This window comes from Aegilops tauschii, chromosome 7 (assembly GCF_002575655.3).
Source record: "Aegilops tauschii subsp. strangulata cultivar AL8/78 chromosome 7, Aet v6.0, whole genome shotgun sequence".
NCBI classification, from domain to species: domain Eukaryota; kingdom Viridiplantae; phylum Streptophyta; class Magnoliopsida; order Poales; family Poaceae; genus Aegilops; species Aegilops tauschii.
This window is the reverse complement of record NC_053041.3, coordinates 205,744,382-205,763,684: the sequence shown is the minus strand read 5'-3', so window position 1 is coordinate 205,763,684 and position 19,303 is coordinate 205,744,382. Positions and strand designations below refer to the sequence as shown.

Genomic DNA, 19,303 nt, shown 5'->3' with positions numbered 1-19,303 from the left:
CCCTCCTCGGGACACCCCCCAGGTGCAACCAGGGCCCGTTGTGTTCCTTCTAGCCCATAAAAATTCTCCGTAAATTTCGGGGCATTTGGACTTCGTGTGATATTGATTTCCTGCGATGTAAAAACATGGAAAAAAACAGCACCTGGCACTTGGCACTATGTCAATAGGTTAGTACCAAAAAATGATATAAAATGACTATAAAATGATTATAAAACATTCAAGATTGATAATAAAACAGTATGGAACAATCAAAAATTATAGATACGTTGGAGATGTATCAACGCCAGCTGCTCGGCGTGGCGTCGCTGGAAGTACGAGGTCCATAGCGCGTGGTTGTCCGTCGCGTACCGTGGTTCTTGGCGCGCGTACTCCGGCATGTTGGCCCGAATCGCCGCGATCTCTGCGGGGTGTTCCGCGTCGGAGGGCGGCGGAGGCACGGGGACGCCGTCGGCGCTTAGCTGCCATGCACCCGGTACGCGCATGTCGGGCGGCGTCGGGTAGTTTGTCTCCTGCAGTAGGCGAGCTTCCCACTCATGCGGCCATCGGCGGGCGAAGCCGTTGGTCGCCGCCCCGTCGCCGGGAAACCTCTACGCCATGGCGACTGTGCGGCGAGCGGCGGTGAAGGTCGGCTTTTTTGGGCAAGAAATGTGAGGAGAAGAGATGGTCGGCGCTGAGGCGAAGAGATGGCGAGTGTGCGGTGAGCGGCAACGAAGGTCGGCTTTTATAGCGGCGAGAGGGGGAGTTGTGTAGACGCGTGGCGGGAAAGGGCGGGGATGCGTGGCGGTGGCTCGTCATCACTGCGCCACCAGTCCTTCATCAACGCAACGCTGACCGACGACAACATTGAATCGCGCGGGAGCTGAGGCGAGGCGATGAGGACGACAAAGCACAGCCGCTGACTCGGTGGGCCCACAGGAGGGGGATCTGGCGCGATTTGTTTTGGCGCCATTTTTCTTTTCCCCGGCGCCCCGGTCGCCCCCTAACGCGCTGGGTTCGCCCTGTATCCGCCGGTGCTAATTTTGGCCCAAACCGGCGAAATTTGAACTCCTGAGGGCGCGACTTGGCGATTTTTTTGCGCCGGCGATAAAAAAGACGCCTTGAGGACCTGTTGGAGGTGGGTGTGTGGGGGGGGGGGGGGGAGGGGGAGATGCTCTTATCTTCATCATCATAGTTTTTGAAGCTAATTGGGCGCCGCGTGGCCATTTCTGTCCATGTCATTGGTCATGTATCGAAACTATTGCCCGCCGCGGCCTTGATGTTTTATCTTACTCTTCCGTACTCTAAGAACAAACGTAGCCCTGTGTGGCTGTGTTGATATCTACTCACATGATCAGTCGAGATACTTGAGGCGAGTAAAATGAAAATAGTATAGACGCAAACAAATTTGTAGGTAGATGATTAAGAGGACAATGGTATTCCCACCCACGAAATTTTAAGACTCAAATTTGACATTGATGCTCATATTTTTTTAAATTTATTTCAGTCCTTTTGACGATATACTTTTGTGGAAGAAGACGTGTCTGTGGTAACTTCATCAATCTCAGAATAATGTGCCGACTCAGTCTCTTCGAAATGCTCATAAAGATAAAATATGGGTCGGTGCGCTTATAGAGATGAGTGTGCGTACGTATGATGTACCGTGTTCAAGAAAACAAGGTAGACGTGCACAGCAAAAAAATCTGGGATGGGCGGAAAAGAAAGTTGGTTGAATTTTTTATGACCGGCGGGCGGCTTCCGCGAAAGTTCTCGCGCTTTTACTCCTACACTCCTGGCGTGGTCTTCTTTTTTATGCCGCTTCACACACGCTTTTACCTCCCTCCCTTCAATCATTCATCAACGCTCAGTCCCGTCCACACCCACCACCCTCGCAGCCCACAACAGACGGAGTGTGTGTTGCGTTTTCTCCGCTAACCCCTCCCAACAAAACCCTCTCCTCCGCCTTCGCAAGCAAGCCACCTCCGCCGAATTCCTCTCGCCGTCGCTATTCTTCCTCCGCTCCCCTCGCCTCAGCGGGCCGGCGACGACGGCGCGGACCAGCATTGATTTGTTTCGGGGTGAGGAACCCTAGCTTTTTCTCGATTGTTTCCTCCGCGCGCCGCGAGCAATCGGCGCACGCTCTTCCCTGTGCGATTGACGATGAGTCGGAACCCGTCCAGCCCGCCGCTTTTCTCTTGGATTGCCGTTGTTGGTTGTCGTGTGGAGGAGCATTTGTGCCAGTATTTTTTTCGTTTCCATTTCTGGGAGGTTAGGCAGGCGGGGGCGCCGATTCCTGCTTTCCCCAAACTCGAGGGTTTCATGGAGTTCAGCTTCTGTTTTTGCTGGTGGATTTGGGGGTGTTTTTTTTTTTGTTACTGAACTCTACTGCTCTGCTCTCGCTGATTTCCTCTGTTCCTGTCCTGTGTGAGAGGGGTTGAAATGGATTTTTCTGTCTCCATCGTCTTATTCGTCACGAGCGCGACTGATTATTACGCGCTGATCGCATTTAGCTAGCTTTGCCCTGATTGGCTGACACGTGTACAGATCGGTCCCAATTATTACGCGCTGATCACATTTAGCTAACTTTGCTGTGATTGGCCACACGGATCTCCATAACTTCGTACTCGCAGCAGCTTCAAAAATTGAAGCCCCGAAAGACCATATGAAATCCATCATACACAAATAATATCAGCGCCTGTGGCGTGCGGACATGATTTTCCCCAAATCTGTAAATTCTGTGGAAAATTGATAATTGTATAGCCGATTCACATGTACCCACATTTCACAGATCAATCCACATAACATCCAGCAAGGTGAAACCCCCATCACCACTAACTCGATGGCTTTTGTTACTGTACCAAAGATAATAGAATAGAGTTACCTTTGGAAATATGGCGTGCCCTTCGTTTTCATAGAGTTACCATTGGAAATGTTGCGTGCCCTTTGTTTTCATGACCATTTATTACATTTAATTGTTTGATGAACTGGATTGTGTGTTTGTCCTTCGTTTGGCATGCTTGTTACTCACTCAATCTAGTTGCTTCAGGTTAAGCAATGGCATTGTTGGACTGGATTGAGTTGTCTGATGACGAGGAGGTGACAGTCAAAGAAAGACTTCCTCCAGAAAAAGTCAAAGAAGAATTTCCTTCAACAGAAGTCAAAGAAGAATTTCCTCCCACAATAGTGAAAGAAGAACTGGATACTCATGTACATGGGACAGCTCAGTTGGAAGTAGAAATTGTTGATTTAACCACAGAAGAAGCTGACGTTGAAGAGGATAGGAATGCTCACGGGAAAGGGGATGCTGCTCAGGGGGCAACGACATCACATAGACAACAGTTTGTTGCACCTCATGGACAAGGCGGGGCACCTCAGACAGTGGTACCAAGACAAGAGTTTCTTGCTGCTGCTAATGGTGTGGAAGAGTTTCTTGTAATAGGTGATGTTGCACAAGAGGCTATGCAGTCTGGAAATCAGGATTTTGCTGCAGCAGTTGATTGCGCAGAAGAGGCCACACATTCTGAAAATGCAGATGAAGCTGGCCCATCATTGTTTACAGAACAAGGTGCCGCGGCAGGTGATTGCGGTGAAGAGGCTATGCAGCCTGGAAATCAGGATTTTGCTGCAGCAGTTGATTGTGCAGAAGAGGCCATGCAGTCTGAAAATGCAGCTGAAGCTGGCCCATCGTCGTTTACAGAGCAAGGTGTTGCAGCAGGCGATTGCAGTGAAGAAGCTTTGCAGCCTGGAAATCAGGATTTTTCTGCAGCAGTTGATTACGCAGTAGAGGCCATGAAGTCTGAAAATGCAGCTGAAGCTGGCCCATCATCGTTAACAGAACAAGGTGTTGTGGCAGGTTATTGCAGTGAAGAAGCTATGCAGTGTGGAAATCAGGATTTTGTTGCAGCAGTTGATTACGCAGAAGAGGCCATGCAGTTCGAGAATGCAGCTGAAGCTGGCCCATTATCGTCTACTGGACAAGGTGTCGTAGCAGGCGATTGCAGTGAAGAGGCTATGCAGTCTGGAAAGCAGGATTTTGTCACAGCAGTTGATTGCGTAGAAGAGGCTAAGCAGTCTGGAAATGCAGTCGAAGGTGCCCCATCATCGTTTACAGAAGGTGTAGCAGCAGGTGATTTTGCTGAAGAGGCTATGCAGTATAACCATGAAGACAAAGCTGCTGAATGCTCGTCAATGACACGACAAGCTGCTTCATCATCCTTGTCAATGACAGAACAAGGTGCTACTACATCCTCACTAAGGACAGCGCAACAGAGTCACAAGAGAGATGCATTGATAGATTCCCCTCCCATCGCAACTGTGGCGCCTTTTCCCCGGCAATTCTGGAAGGCTGGGGGGTACAAGGTTGCTTCCCGAGCTTCCATCAACAGTATGTTCTTATTCTCTTCCAAGCCTAGGACTCTATTTAACAGTCCCACCAATAAACATTGCCTGTCCCGTTTAGAGTGTCCATCATGGCAGGTTGGGTGGATTCCCCTGCTTGTCCACTCCGCTCTCCCATTGGTGGACTGAAACTTGCTCACACGCAGTTCCCTGTTACATGGAAGATGGAACTGAGAATTGTGTTTACGTTAAGTAAAAAAGTTTGCTGTATTACATTTACATGTCTCAGAGTATCTACTAGTTAGATTATTATTAGTTTGCTGTATTTTTGTATATATGGCAGAGCTGCATCCAACCTACACTGCCACTGATGTAAGAGTCCTTCATGGTTTACCTTGGCTACCAAGTTGTTTACTTTAATCTTTAGTTGGTCTATTTCATTGTTATGGTTTGGTTTATTTTCGTTGAATATATTCCACAAAATAGAGAGATGTTTCCACTATTAAATAGTCTATTACATAAGGTGATAAGGCATCCCTAAAATTGTGAGGTTGTATCCAGAGTTCATTATGCATGAATGAATTAAGGGTCTTCTGTTTAAATGTTTTCCCAGCCTCTTTCTCTGTTGTATTAACATAAAAAATAGAGGAAAACCTGCACTGGCAGGTTCAATATGGCCCCATTCGGGTAAGAGGAGCAAGCAGTGGGGAACATCTATTTATATGCGTGTTAGCATCAACAGCATCCTATCTGCATGCACATCATCTCCATTTTCTATTTGTTCTTACTTCTTACCATTTAATTTTGCAATTTGATTAGATGGCCAGAACTGCTTAAGGATTAATCCCAAGTTTCTTCACTCGAATGCTACGTCACACAAGTGGGTATTTGGTGGTACGTCGTAGTGATATCTGTAAAGCTGGCACTTCACTTCTGCTTTTGTATGTCTATGCCCCTTCTAGTGAAATCTGGACTCTAGATTGATGTATGCTTAACTCTTTTGCTACAGCTATTGCAGAACTGCTCGACAACGCTGTTGATGAGGTTTTTGCTTCAAATATATGAACACTAAATAGTATCACCTTTATCTGTGATTCTCATGCTTTATTTTGTTTCTTGATTCCTCTGTTTTGCATCGGAACGTGGAGTAGGTGCAGAACGGGGCAACCTATGTGAAAATAGATAAAATGAAATATTCTCCTGTTGGAGAGTATTCGTTAATGATACAAGGTAGCATACAGATAGATATGTACTATCACATTGCACTGGCTATATAATTTACATTGCACTGGCTATATAATTTTTATGTAGTATTTTCTGTAGCTTATTTCTTGAATCCTATTTTCAAGATGATGGAGGCGGTATGAGTCCTGAGTATCTTCGACATTGTTTGAGCTTTGGATTCTCCAATAAATGCACGAATTCATCAATTGGACAATGTAATAGTTTTTGTGAACTCGCTTAAAAATGTTGATTATTCCATTGCTAAATAGTCACTGACTTGTGGTTACATTTACAGATGGAAATGGCTTCAAAACCAGCACAATGAGGCTTGGGGCAGATGCTATCATATTCAGCTGCAGAAAAGCTAATAGGTTTGTCCTACTTTAACAATGCAGCATCTTTCCTATCCACTTTCTGACATTAGCAAATATGGGAACTTTGTTTCGACACTCTAAATTATCATGATAAAATGCAATATGGAACAAATTGATTGTACTTTGTTTTTCTGTTAAACCTCCCATCCTAAAATGTACTAGCAAGTTAATGCACGTGAGAGCTCAGATAATAAAATTACAATCAAAGATCGGCATGCATTATAGTGGGAAAATGAAAATTTTGAGCTATATGCATAAATTATAAGATGCAAAACTCGGGTAAAATATATCGAGTGCTTCTGTCTAGGCGTCTTTTTGGGTACCTCATATTGCAATTTTTCATAGGAAATAACAACAATAGCTACTCTATCTGCAAAGATAAATATGATTTATGAAGCTACATCCATAGCCTTGAACAAAGAAAGTCTAGAACGAAGTAGAAGTGTGTTTTAAGTTTTGTGCAAAATGTCCATAAGGCTTAACCCAACCATAGAATTTTCTAGATAGTACATGTGGCAGAATCTGTTCTAATAAGAGAAATCCAACGGTCAGCAACACTCGGATTTGCCACCTCTCTACTGTCGGATCGGCTTCATCCAACGGTTGTTATTCAAAGTTATTCTTACACTAGATATAATAGGTGATAGATAATAGATAGATAGAAGATATAGATAACAGATATAAAGGAGCATGATTGGATGGTTACCAAAAACTGGTTGGCGAAAATTTTGGTTAGGTACCGTCTTGCTTTGCCAATCTCTCAAAAATTGGCAAAGAGTTGCCAATTTTTAGCATATAACTTATGATGTCATTTTGTTGAGCATCTTTGCTGTGTCCTGCTAACTCGCTATCCAAAGGCTTTTAGCATATAACTTGTGATGTCATTCTGTTGAGCATCTTTGCTGATGTCTTGCTAACTCGCTATCCAAACTTATCTACTATATTGTGGTAACCATTTAGTTTAATCATTGATATGGCAGCAGATTGACACGAAGTGTTGGGCTGCTCTCTTACACATTCCTCAAAGGAACCGGCTGCGATGACATATTAGTGCCAGTGGTCAGTTTATTAAACTTATTAACTTATGACACTATTAATGTAGCATCTACAGCCACATCACCATGTTTTTGTTTAGTATTTGGACAAGAGTGAACTGACATTTGTTTCCAATATAATAGCTTGATGTTGGTAATAATGTCTTCTGAAGATTAATTAGCATGTGGAATTGTGGATGTAGGATTTTAACTGACACAGACCCTTGATACCGTGCTATTTCCTACTAAACAACTAATGCTATTTTTCTTATAGGTTGACTATGAATTTGATCCTTCATCCCGCAATTTCAAGAGGATAATGGACCGTGGTGAAAAACATTTTTCTTCCAATTTGTCCACTCTTCTGAGGTGGTCTCAATTTTCTACAGAAGATGATTTATTGAATCAAGTAAGTTACTACTCTCTCTACCTATCCAGTTAATCATTTTTTGCAATTCTGACATGACTTCTCTTGAAAATATTTGTCCCAAACCAATTGATTGTATGTCGGTGTGCTCAGATAGTAACTGGTTACTTCTATGGTTGCTTAGTAGTGTTATACCCTAAAAGCAATATTTTCATGGTGAATATCTAGATTTCGTTTTGAAATGCAATAGCTATACAGTTTTTTTCTTCTGTATATCTGGAATGGTTTGTTTGTACAAGATTACTTCCTACTTACTCTGGTCCACATGCTGACAGTTTGAGGACATGGGATGCCATGGCACAAAAATTGTTGTATTCAACTTGTGGCTCAATGATGTGGATGAAATGGAGCTTGACTTTACAACTGATGACGAGGTGACATTTGTTTCTCTCGGCGACTCTACTCCATAGATTTCAAATTTCAGTATTCCTTGTTTTTATGGTGTACTTCAAAACTAAGGATAAACATTACTTAGTTCATGCAACACTTGAAAAATATTTGATGGAAAAGTTGAATATATTCTAATCTTATAGAAATGGAAGCTGTAGTATTTGCTTTAAGAATAGAGTTCTTTCACCTTTTTGTTGTTGGAAGATATATAAAATATTTACTTTTTTACTTGTATCACCTGATTGCCCCTGCCGGGCTAACAACCAACAACAACAACAACAACAACAAAGCCTTTAGTCCCAAACAAGTTGGGGTAGGCTAGAGGTGAAACCCATAAGATCTCGCAACCAACTCATGGCTCTGGCACATGGATAGCAAGCTTCCACGCACCCCTGTCCATAGCCCTGCCGGGCTAACAACCATCAAAGAAATTAGCTCAGTAAATGTCGAATCACTGATGTTGATCACTGAACCCCTTGTGACTACAATCACCACCAGTAATCCTATATACTGTTCTCATGCAGTATAGAAATGAATTATAGTTGTAATTCATTCACACTTTCACAGTGCTGCTTGCTTTACCTTTCTCCGAGTCATTTGTACAAATTTTCACTAAAGGACAACATTGTCACATGGTGGTGCAGGATATTATGATGTCAGGAGCGCCTAAGATACCAGAAGAACGCGCGAAAGTGAAAAGGTTGAATCATATGCATATTGCAAATCGCTTTCGATATTCACTTCGTGTAAGTTCCAAACACAAAATATATATCCGAGACTTACATCTGTTTCTTTGGAATGACTGACTATTTTAAACATGACCAGGTTTATGCATCTATACTATACCTTCGTCTACCACAACACTTTAAAGTCATCTTGTGTGGACGAACTGTTGAACCTCATCATATTATAAAGGACCTCATATACCGTGAATGTATCAAATATCAACCACAAGTTGGAACAAGCGTACAGGTTAGTTTGTTCTAGAGAACTTAGTTTAGAACTGATCTCAGCTGTACATCTACTAACATTATGCACATCTTTTCTAATACTAAAATGGTAGTTTTGCAGAGCAACTTAACTACCAGCTGTACTATTTTGTATTCCCTGCGTTTACTATTATAAGATGTTCTGACTTTTTTCTGAATCGGATGTATATAGACGCATTTTAGTGTGTTTGTTCACTCATTTCAGTCTGTATATAGTCCATATTGAAATATCCAAAACATCTTATAATAGTGAACGGAGGGAGTACTTGTATTGGGCATTGATATGATCTCCAGTATGCATATTTAACTATGACTTGTTATATTACATTGTTAACAAAACTTATCAAATATGATGTGACGAAAAATATTTTATGACAAGTCTGGTAATAACACTTGCACTTCACAAGTTCTTTCAGAAACATTTGCATGCAAAAATCAAAATATTTTGGTTACACTGGTGGCCAAAGTTGTAAATGGTGACTGCAAGCGTTCTAAGACGACTTTTAAGCTCATGAGTAACTGCAACATCATTCTTTTTAAGCACTGAGCATTTCATTGGTCATTCTAGACATTGCTCAGGGAACTTTATTTGAAATATAGATTGCACCCATCTAAGTACAATTATTTTGGATGATTGGAAAGTATGTAGTGCACCTAATGCATCTGTTTTGAATCAGGTTGATGTCATTACTTCAATTGGCTTCTTAAAAGGTGCTCCACACCTGGATATCTATGGATTTAATGTCTACCATAGGAACCGTCTTATTCTGGTAAAATAAGCTCATCCACATGCACACTGCTTTTAAATTGTCATATGTTGCATAGTATTTGTCCTTGTAAGTTGTTTCAGGAAACAAGAAATTTGTATAATAATAATGCAATTGCTAAGTAGAAGCATTACAAAAGCACAGACTCCAGATTAGTTACTATATGGACGATATTAATGTCCAATACAGATTAGTTGAGAACTTACTAGAGGGGCTGATTACAATGAGGGTACACTTTAAAGGATCCTCATTGCGGGACTTTCCTTTCAGGCAGGTTTTATAGATGTTCGTTTAAACCATATAGGGTGTTTAGATGATCCCTCTTTTATCTAAGGTGATTCATCATCTTTGTTATAATGTGTTTCCTTGTTACCAAAATTTCCTTCCAGATGGATATTCTGAATTTCTGATATTACAAATTAAAAAATGTTATTCACCATGGCAGTTCAGCCACCTTCTCTGACTTATGCTTTTCAGCATGCTAAATACTAGCATATCATATTATTTTAATCTATTAGTTTCTTTGTTCAGCCATTTTGGGCTGCAGGCTCTGAGAGAGGTCGAGGCAGAGGCATTGCTGGTATGAATTCCTATTGCAGTTTTTAGTTTGTTGCTGGGTTTCGCTATAATTTCAGTACCAGAGTATTTTTAGTGTTGAATAAAACATTATTTCCTAGGGGTTTTGGAGGCGAACTTTATACGACCTACACATGATAAGCAAGATTTTGAGAAGACGGAACTTTTTCAGAGACTTGAGACGAGATTAAAAGACATGACAATGGAGTATTGGTAAGTTCTGAAAGTGCTTACAGCTGTATTCCCAGCCTTTGGTCATTTACAGATATATTTACATTACATTCACCTTCCAGCCAGATGCACACTTCCCTTTTCTTTTACTGCATGCATGCTCTGATATCTTCCTATCATTCTTATATATGTACTGTTATTTTCTTGGAAAAAATATGACTACTATAACCACCATCTATTTGTGGCAGGAGGCACCATGCACATTTGATTGGCTACCAGCCAGTCACAAAATCTCTTCCTCCAGCATATTATACATCTATTGCTGCTACCAATGACAGCTCAGTAGCCCAAGCTACAGCAACAACTTATGCCAGGAACTCAAGAGCCAAGGCATCTGGAGTGTTGAACTCCTGTTTCAATGGAGGTAACTCATTAAATCCTTTGCATGTTGGTGCCTTGAGGGATCAAATGGACTATGGTGCATGTTCTTTAGCAAGGAGAAATATGAGGACTTCATTATATATGCCAAGCACACCCCAGCAAACTGGTTGGTTTCAGATATCTTTCGCCCCCTTCGATGAATCCCCTTGATATTTTTCTGATTAGTGTACTCCAAGCAGAACCGTGCAAAAGAAGAAACTCTGGCTCGATGATTGAAATGAGGGCCCAAAAAAGGCACAACACAAATGGCGTCAATGTTGTTGAGGTTAGAAATCTGTTAGGAGTACTTTTATGGTAATAAATAGTTTTAACTTTTTTATTGCATTTTTTGTAGATAGGAGAGGAAAGGAGCAGTCTCTTACTTTGTCAGAACATGATGCTAAAGGCCGAGTGAGTAATGAAATCTTTCTTAGCATGTTTTTAGCTTTTGTTTATTCCACTTTCAATTCTATGGGTTACATATACCACATTTGAAACAACAATCACCATTATTTGCATATTTAATTTTACACCTATTATAATGTATGAATTAATGGGTTACATATACCACATTTGAAACAACAACCGGCTAATGATATTAGTGTGACCATTAGTATGCTTCATTAACTGAATCCCGATGAAAGAATGACGATAGCATAGGTAAGCAAACGGTTTGGTATCATTAGCCGGTTTATCATATGAATTAATCTATAATTCTCTAAGTATGAGACGTGAAACCAATTTTCATCATTAAGTAACATAATCACAAGAGCAAGCATGATTTGGAAAGGTAACGTGATAGACACTTGTTATTTGTCATTGGGAAACAACGTGGGACGCTTGGGAATGAAAAATTGACTGGAGTTACTCACCCATGATCTGGCGGGACTACTTGGGAGATCCCTTAAGGCATGGATAAGTTCCATAGGGCAAGGCAAAGACAAACCAAATAACGGCATAAATTGCTAAGCCGTAGGCATAGTTTGGTAAAGAAGGGTATAATCAAACACGCATGCTTAAATTGTCGACCATTAAGTTTTAGCATTGCTTCTTAGTTGATCCTTTTTTTCGATGGTTGTTTAGAACATTGAGTGGCCACACACAGAAGTGATTACTTTGGTCAGTTGAAACAAAAAGTTGATATTTGATGCAAAAGGATCTGATCCTTTGTTGATTATGGCTTAGTACTGTTGGATATTAGTGCTCTATAATAGTATGTTATGACCGGCATATACTACAGCCCAGGCAGTTAGGGGCCTGGCCCAGTTATCTTATCGTTATTAGGGGCTTAGCCCAGTTATCGTATTTGGAGATTATATAAACTCATGTAAGGACTCGTTTGAAGCTAAGCAAAAGCAATCATATTTGCTCGGCTTCCTGAAGGGAGCCGGGAGACCTAACCCTAGCCGCCGCCTCCTGCGCCCTCTCTCTCTCGTGCGACGGCGCCCCAACACCGGCGACCTCGCCTTCCTCCACGTCAAGCCCCCTTCCACCCCTACAACCTACGAGCTGGACCCGGTAGGAACCCAGCTCCTATCAATCTGGTATCAGGTGTCTCAGGCTCGATCATGTCCGCGCCACCGCCCACCCCTCCCTCCCACTCCCGGTCGCCTCTTTGTCGCCGATGACCACCGCGGCCAGCACGCCGTCCCTGACCGGGCCGGTCTCCTCCGCCGCCTGGACGCCACCCGAGCCCACCCCCGCCATGCTCACCCCGGAGGAGATGACGGCGGCGATCCGGGACCTGGCTCAGGTGGTCCATGGCATCCGCACCTTCCTCGCGGGGCACTATGGGCTGCAGCCGCCCGCCCCCATCACCACCATCACGGGGCCGCAGTAGCTCCCGTGGCAGCCGCCACCACTGGCGACCTCCGTCGCATCCATCATGCCGCTGCCGTAGCAGCAGCCACCGGCGATCTCGGGGTCGGGCCTTCCGTCGACGGCGCCCGGGGTGCCCATCCACCAGGTCCGTTTCCCCCCGTCGCCATCTCCGCTACCGGCCTGGCTCGCCGGGTCCATCGAGCCGGTCTACACGATGGCCTCAGGACAGCCACACGTGCCGTCACCGCCGGCGCCGCCCCCGACCGTGCAGTACGGCGGGTCCTCGGGTGCTGCGGGTCCCTACGATGGTGTGGACGGGCCCCTTTTCCATGGCGGTACTCTACAGCCCGCACACTCGGCGCCGTCGCCCTCACTGTTCCGCGCGGATGACACATACCCGCCCGTTGTCCACGCCCAGCCACCGCCGAGATTCTCCAAGCTAGAGTTCGCGACCTACGACGGCACCGTCGACCCCCTGAATTGGCTCAACCAATGCGACCAATTTTTCAGGGGGCAGCGCACGCTTGCGTCCGACCGCACCTGGATCGCCTCCTATCATCTACGAGGCGCCGCCCAGACTTGGTATTACGCCCTCGAGCAGGACGAGGGCGGCATGCCACCATGGGAGCGTTTCCACGATATGTGCCTCTTGCGCTCCGGTCCGCCTATACGCTGGAGCCGTCTGGCGGAGCTTGGGCGCCTTCCGTTCCTCACCACAGTGCAAGACTTCGCCGACCGCTTCCAGGCACTGGCGTGCCACACCCCCCGGCGTTTCGGCTCGTCAGCGGGCTGAGCTCTTCGTCGGCGGCCTACAGGACCACATCCGCGTGGACGTGGAGATGCGCGGGCCACAGGACCTTCAGACGGCCATGTACTATGCCCGCGCGTTCGAGCGCCGTGCAGTGGCCATCCAGCAGGCATCACCGCCCCGGGCCGCTGGGCCGCCACCCTGGCCGGAAGTTCCCGCGCAGGGTCGGCCTGCTCGGGCTTCCGCGGCGCCCCTCGCCGGGACCGCGGCGCGCCCGTTCCGCCGGCTCACCCCGGCCGAGCAACTCGAGCGTCGCCGCCAAGGGTTGTTCTTCAACTGCGACGAGCCCTACATGCCCGGCCACGTCTGGCCGCGACTCTTCTACCTGGAGGCTGCGGACTACATTGAGGAGGACACCGCCACCGCCGGCCTCGGCGACCTGCCCGCCCCAGTTGACGCGGAGGTGTTTGGCGCCCGTTTATCACCTCGAGGAGTTCCGCAAGCGCTTCCCCGCCTTCCAGCTCGAGGACGAGCTGTTTGTGCAGGCGGGGAGAGATGTTATGACCGGCATATACTACAACCCAGGCAGTTAGGGGCCTGGCCCAGTTATCTTATCGTTATTAGGGGCTTACCCCAGTTATTGTATTTGGAGATTATATAAACTCATGTAAGGACTCGTTTGAAGTTAAGCAGAAGCAATCATATTTGCTCGGCTTCCTGAAGGGAGCCGGGAGACCTAACCCTAGCCGTCGCCTCCTGCGCCCTCTCTCTCTCTCTCTCTCTCTCTCACGACGGCGCCCCAACGCCGGCGACCTCGCCTTCCTCCACGTCAAGCCCCCTTCCACCCCTACAACCTACGAGCTAGACCCGGTAGGAACCCAGCTCCTATCATATGTTATCTCATATGTAGGTAACCTATGGTTGCATCATCTCATCTTTCGTTCATCCGTATAATAACAGTGACAAGTTGACAGGCAACTTTGAATATATGTCTAAAATGTACGACTTGGACGTAGATAACTAAACTGAGCATGATAGCAGATTATAGGGACCAAAAGCACAGTTCATTGTTATACACTGGGTCAGCTAAAGCTTGTAAATCTGGATTCATTTTTCTTTCTTGATAGACCTGCGCTTTTCTTTCTAGGATGCCATATATTCACATACTTCTGTGCCAGTAGTTTGCTCTGTTTAGTTTCAGCAATGATCCGCACGATAAAGTGTAGTTAAGGGCTGATTGTTCGATTTACTGGACGTGGGTTGTGGACTGTAGAGGCACTTTTTTTGGTACGTAGTTTGTATCACAGAGATGGTAAAAATTAAAACAAATGTGTCATCCCTGCAATTTGCTTTTTGCTGGGTCCATGCACTTTCTTTTAGATTCACAAGGTAAAACAGTTTGTTATATGTTTTGTTCATTGTTTGTAAACCATGTGTAATGATTGTTGCCAAAAAAATGCCGTGAAGGTGTTCCGAGCTCGAGGCGGCCGGGCAGACTCTCCGAAGCAAGGTAAGTTGCTGGTAAAATGCAGTTTTTCATATTTTTTGCGGGGAGGTAAAATGTAGAGTAGTATCTGGAAGTACAAAAAAAGGTACCTAGTACTAGATGGCTCTGGTGTTTTGAATGTCGGAAATGGAGGCACCTGATCCTCTTAGATTCCAAAAGGCTGACGTGCTCAATCGCCGCTGAACAGGCGGACAGGTTGATGGGTGAACTCCGCGAGTGGCAACGGAAGCAGAGGAGCCTGACGGACGAGTTGGAGTTCTACCACGGCCTCAGCGCTATACATCGCAGGATCCACCCCATCGCCAGCACCTCTTCCCTGGGAGTCGGATGGATCTGATTGAATGGCATGACTGACACCAGTACACCACACCGGCAGCGGAAGTCCATAACTACGTACTAATAGTACTAACCTATGGGGCGGTTTAAGCGGGAGTTTGACCCCTCGGGATGGTGGATTGGTGGTAGAACCTAGGCGCCTGCAGTAAGTAGATGTATGGTTTGGCACTGTGCATGGTAAGTAACATCAGACGTTTGATGTAGGAAGAAACCTCCTTTACGGTAGCGGTGGCGGGTCAATAACTGAATATACACGTAAACTAAAAACAACTATCCCTCTAAATATGATGCTACTGTAAACTGTAGCGGTGCACATGAATCAACTAGTTAAATTGTTTGGGAGGAAAGAAAAAAAAGGAGAAGAGAGGACCAGCTTAACCAGCGAACTTTCGCTGGGGAACATGGCAAATTGTGTTGTCAGCGGGTTGCAGTTTTCATCAGTGAGGATGGCAAATCGGTCTAGTTCTTTTTTCTAGGATTTGTCGTGCTTCTTGAAGGAATCTGCCATCCTTGCTATTACATAAATTGCTACGAGAATCGTTCGTTTTGCCATGACCTTCGAGAGAACGTCAGCGCAGTAATATTACCGAAAATAAATGGGGCTATTTTGTTACCGAACATCAGCACCTTCCTTTTCACGGGTAGAAAATCCTTGCCGTGTCCTGTACAGTAACACGGGCGGACGGGCTCACGGGTCCGTGTGGACTGTTCCGACTGAGGACCGCTATGAACAGTCAAATTATCAATCTTTTTTCTTTTCTCGTGATGGAAAATAGCAGCCGTCCATGCAAACGGCATACTCAAACAAATTATTGGGCGTGTGAAGGGACGCGACGGGAAGCAAAGCAGCTGTCAAGAAAATGGCACGTGCCTTTGAGAGATTTTCTTTTCGAGGGAGTTTTTTTTTTTTTGAGACAACTCGAGTTACGGATTCTTCATCTTCTTCCCTTTTGCCTTAGAAAGGTACCCTTGTCACGGTTTTCGTGGGAAAACTTTCACTTGCCCCTTCTTCCTTTGCATGCACGCCATTGGTTATGCTAACGCTACGCTTTCCTAGTGAGTCATCGATCGGTTTCCGTAATATCTTGTTTTCTGAGTCAGTTCCTTTTCTCGTTGTGAAAGCATCTTTGTACCGTGCGAACTTTTTTGCAGATTATTATACGCCTTGTTGCACAAGATTCTGGCCCTTTGTTTCTTCAGACGGATAAGTTCAGGGTCTGCTCCGCAAATTCTATCTACTACTATATCTCAACACACATGGTAGATGTGTATTCAGATCTCCTTGAGTTGTATGAAGAGCACCTACATGTTTCTTTCGACGCATAACAGTTTAACGCCAAGATAGCAGAGGGATGATAATGAACACAGGTATCGTACACCGTAGTGCCAGTTGTTGTTCATGTTTGAAACAGTTGCATTTCCGGTGCTTGTTTTTTCCCGTATGTGTGTGCACGCGTGCGCAATAAACCGGTGCGTTTCCACCGGGTTCCTAACAAATCCATCTGAACTAGCACATGCAGTCGATGCAGTCTGAAGCTCTTAGGGCTGTTTGGTTTCCAGCCATATATTACCACACTTTGCCACATCTTACCTTAGGCAAGTTTGACCAAGTTAGGTGGGTGTTTGGTTTTAGCCACACCTAAGGCAAGAAAATTTTTTATGAGCAGTGAACCCCAGATGTCATAGACACAAAGAGTGTGGCAAGATTCCCTTAGGCAAGCCAAAGTGTGGCTAACAATTTGAGCAACTCAAGTTAGGCAAGTGTGACAAAAATAATGTGACAACATAAGGCAAATATAGTCACAATCCAAAAAGCCCCTTAATCCACTTCACCATTTTGCTATAATTTCCAACAGGTTTCATTGTTTCCTGGCTAATAAAATTCAGATTTGCCATGATAAAGGGTTTGCTACGCACGTAGACCGTATTTAGCATTTCTGTTTTCCATCATTGTTGGCAGAAAAAAAGCACCGGCTGTTTTGTCTCAAAATTACACGTGCGGTACAGCGACTCAAAACTCTCCTGCAGAAGAAAATAAAGAAAAGAAAAATATCTGAACGAAACGAATCACGTTCGCAGCGATATGTTTGTCTCTCTGTTCTTCCACTGTACTATTATGGGTGGCTGCGAATGCTCCATTTTTTATGTTTTAAAATAGAAACTTTCACTCTTTCAGGCCCCAGCCTCTGCAGAAAAGAGTAAGAGAAGTCGCACGTGATCCTGCCTGCGAGCTCACTGCATATCTTCTTCGCCAGAGATTTTTTTTCTACTCGCAGCCCGCACCGAGAAGCCTGCACGCGTCCCCCATGCATGCCAAGCGGGCAAACCATACGCCCGGTCCACATGTCAGGCACTTGGTGGCGCCGCCACACGTGGTGGTCTCGCGTTGGCGCTCGAGATCCCAGCTGCTCCGGCTCTGCCGGCGGTTGGATCTCGTGACGCTTTTGCTTTGCCTCTCCGATGCGGAGCTTGTACTAGTACGAAGAGAAAAGGCGGAGTACTCCCCAGTCCCCAGACAACCTGCAATTTGGGATGGTTTTCGCAGTCTATCACCTCTCGGTCCCGGAAATTTATTTATTCCCAACCACAACCCCCCGCCGTTTATGTCTAGTGACTGCGCCACCGGCGCATACGTGGGATGATACAATCAAATAAGAGCATCTAACTACCGGACGTCTCGTACGTCCGGACGGGCCGCTGGATCACTGTCCGGTTGTAAATTTTTGACCCAGACGACCCTCTCAAACCCATGGCTATACCAAGATCCTTCAAGGACAAGTTCTTCGAGAGGGTAATCAACCCCTACTTGTTGGAGGTGATTGTCGGATTTCGGGTTCCGGCAAAACCCTTGAGGTTCGAACACTGGGGTGTGCACGAAGATCTCTCCCTACCTAATCACGCCCTCACACTCACCGCGATCTCAAAGCTTAGCGCGTCGAACCCACAGAAAGAGAGACACAAGAGTTTATACTGGTTCGGGCCACCGATGTGGTGTAATACCCTGCTATAGTGTGGTGTGGTGGATTGCCTCTTGGGCTGAGGATGAACAGTTACAAGGGAAGAACAGCCTCCTGAGGAGAGGTGCTCTTGTGCTCGGTGAGCTTGTGTGTGGCTATGGATGGAATGGCTCCGATCCAATGATCTCAAGACGCCTCCTATGGTGGTGGCTACTCCTATTTATAGAGGCCCTGGTCCTCTCCCCAAATATTGAGCGGGAAGGGATCCAACAACGGCCAAATTCGAAGGGAGACAACTAGTACAGGTTATCCTAACTAAAGGTGGTCTTCGCCTGCCAAAGGCTCTGGTGGTGACGCCGTCTTGGGCTCCACGGTGACTTCCGTCCTGTCGTCCTGCTGGCCTTGGTCTTGTTGCACCGATATGGAAACCTTTGCCTGATGCCTCGGGACTCCTCGCCTGCGCTTGCCTCTTTAGCACCAAAGTGGAGACGAGGACACTGCGCGCGATGGCGCCAGTCGTCATGGCTTGCGTCATAGAAACCTCGCGAGGTGTCCCTCGCCTTGATCTCTCCACTCCTCGCGAGCCGGCCTGGTGAGGCCGCCCCTGAGGAGGTCTTGCGTCGTCCGCCTCGCGAGGCTTGGCCCCTCGCGAGGGTCTTGAGTGTTTGCTGGTGAAGATGGGCCGTACAGGGCCGCTGGTGGAGCCACACTCTGGGCCGCAGGCAGGCAAGTCTGGGGATCCCCGTTCCCAGGGCGCCGACAGTAGCCCCCGGGCCCAAGGCGCGCTCGGACTTGGCTTCGAGGCGAAGCCAAAGGGCAAGTGCGGAGCGCCGTGGGCCCCAACAGCCTGCGGCCTCGCTTGACGCGTGGCGATTGATTGGACGTGGGCGTCTTCGCTTCCCCACGCTGCCTCGGCACCTGCCCGTCTGACAAAAAGGCTGGCGCGGGCAAAGCTTGCCTTCATTGCTTTCCTTCGTCTTGCTCCAGATCCCCTTTCTCGCCCCTTGCTTCCGAAATCTCCAGATCTGCTTCAATCCCCTTTCGAGCTTCCGACCAATGGCGCCCCGAAAGTCAAGGCCGTTTCGCCGCCTGCCTGGTACGAGCCGGCTCTGGACGCACCCAATGTCTCAGAGAAGAACCTCGCCACCACGCGCCTGCTGACGGCGGGGGAGAACAACGAGAAGGGGAAGACCGAGCTCCGGGCTGGCTCCGCCGAACCGGAGGCTTCAAAGAGCACCTTCTACCCCT

The 19,303-nt window shown here is 46.2% G+C and overlaps 1 protein-coding gene across 4 annotated transcripts; it reads left to right on the top strand.

Annotated features, from left to right (window-relative positions):
- Window positions 1-1,828: 1,828 nt before the first annotated feature.
- On the top strand, window positions 1,829-17,388 carry LOC109745073 (uncharacterized). 4 transcript variants are annotated; one of them, XM_020304210.3, is made up of 21 exons: window positions 1,829-2,054; window positions 3,023-4,360; window positions 5,134-5,208; window positions 5,324-5,358; window positions 5,466-5,544; window positions 5,664-5,753; window positions 5,834-5,909; window positions 6,896-6,971; window positions 7,221-7,355; window positions 7,649-7,747; window positions 8,408-8,509; window positions 8,589-8,735; window positions 9,430-9,522; window positions 10,051-10,099; window positions 10,197-10,308; window positions 10,515-10,813; window positions 10,887-10,972; window positions 11,042-11,097; window positions 14,723-14,765; window positions 16,251-16,466; window positions 17,275-17,388. In XM_020304210.3, the coding sequence occupies exons 2-20, from the start codon at window positions 3,031-3,033 to the stop codon at window positions 16,422-16,424; spliced, it is 3,156 nt and encodes a 1,051-aa protein (XP_020159799.1). In that variant the 5' UTR covers window positions 1,829-2,054; window positions 3,023-3,030; the 3' UTR covers window positions 16,425-16,466; window positions 17,275-17,388. The 4 variants fall into 4 exon arrangements, with proteins under 4 accessions (XP_020159799.1, XP_020159798.1, XP_073362020.1 ...); XM_020304209.3 differs by having other exon boundaries at window positions 6,893-6,971; XM_073505919.1 differs by lacking the exons at window positions 16,251-16,466; window positions 17,275-17,388 and adding an exon at window positions 14,950-15,398.
- The last annotated feature ends 1,915 nt before the right edge of the window (window positions 17,389-19,303 follow it).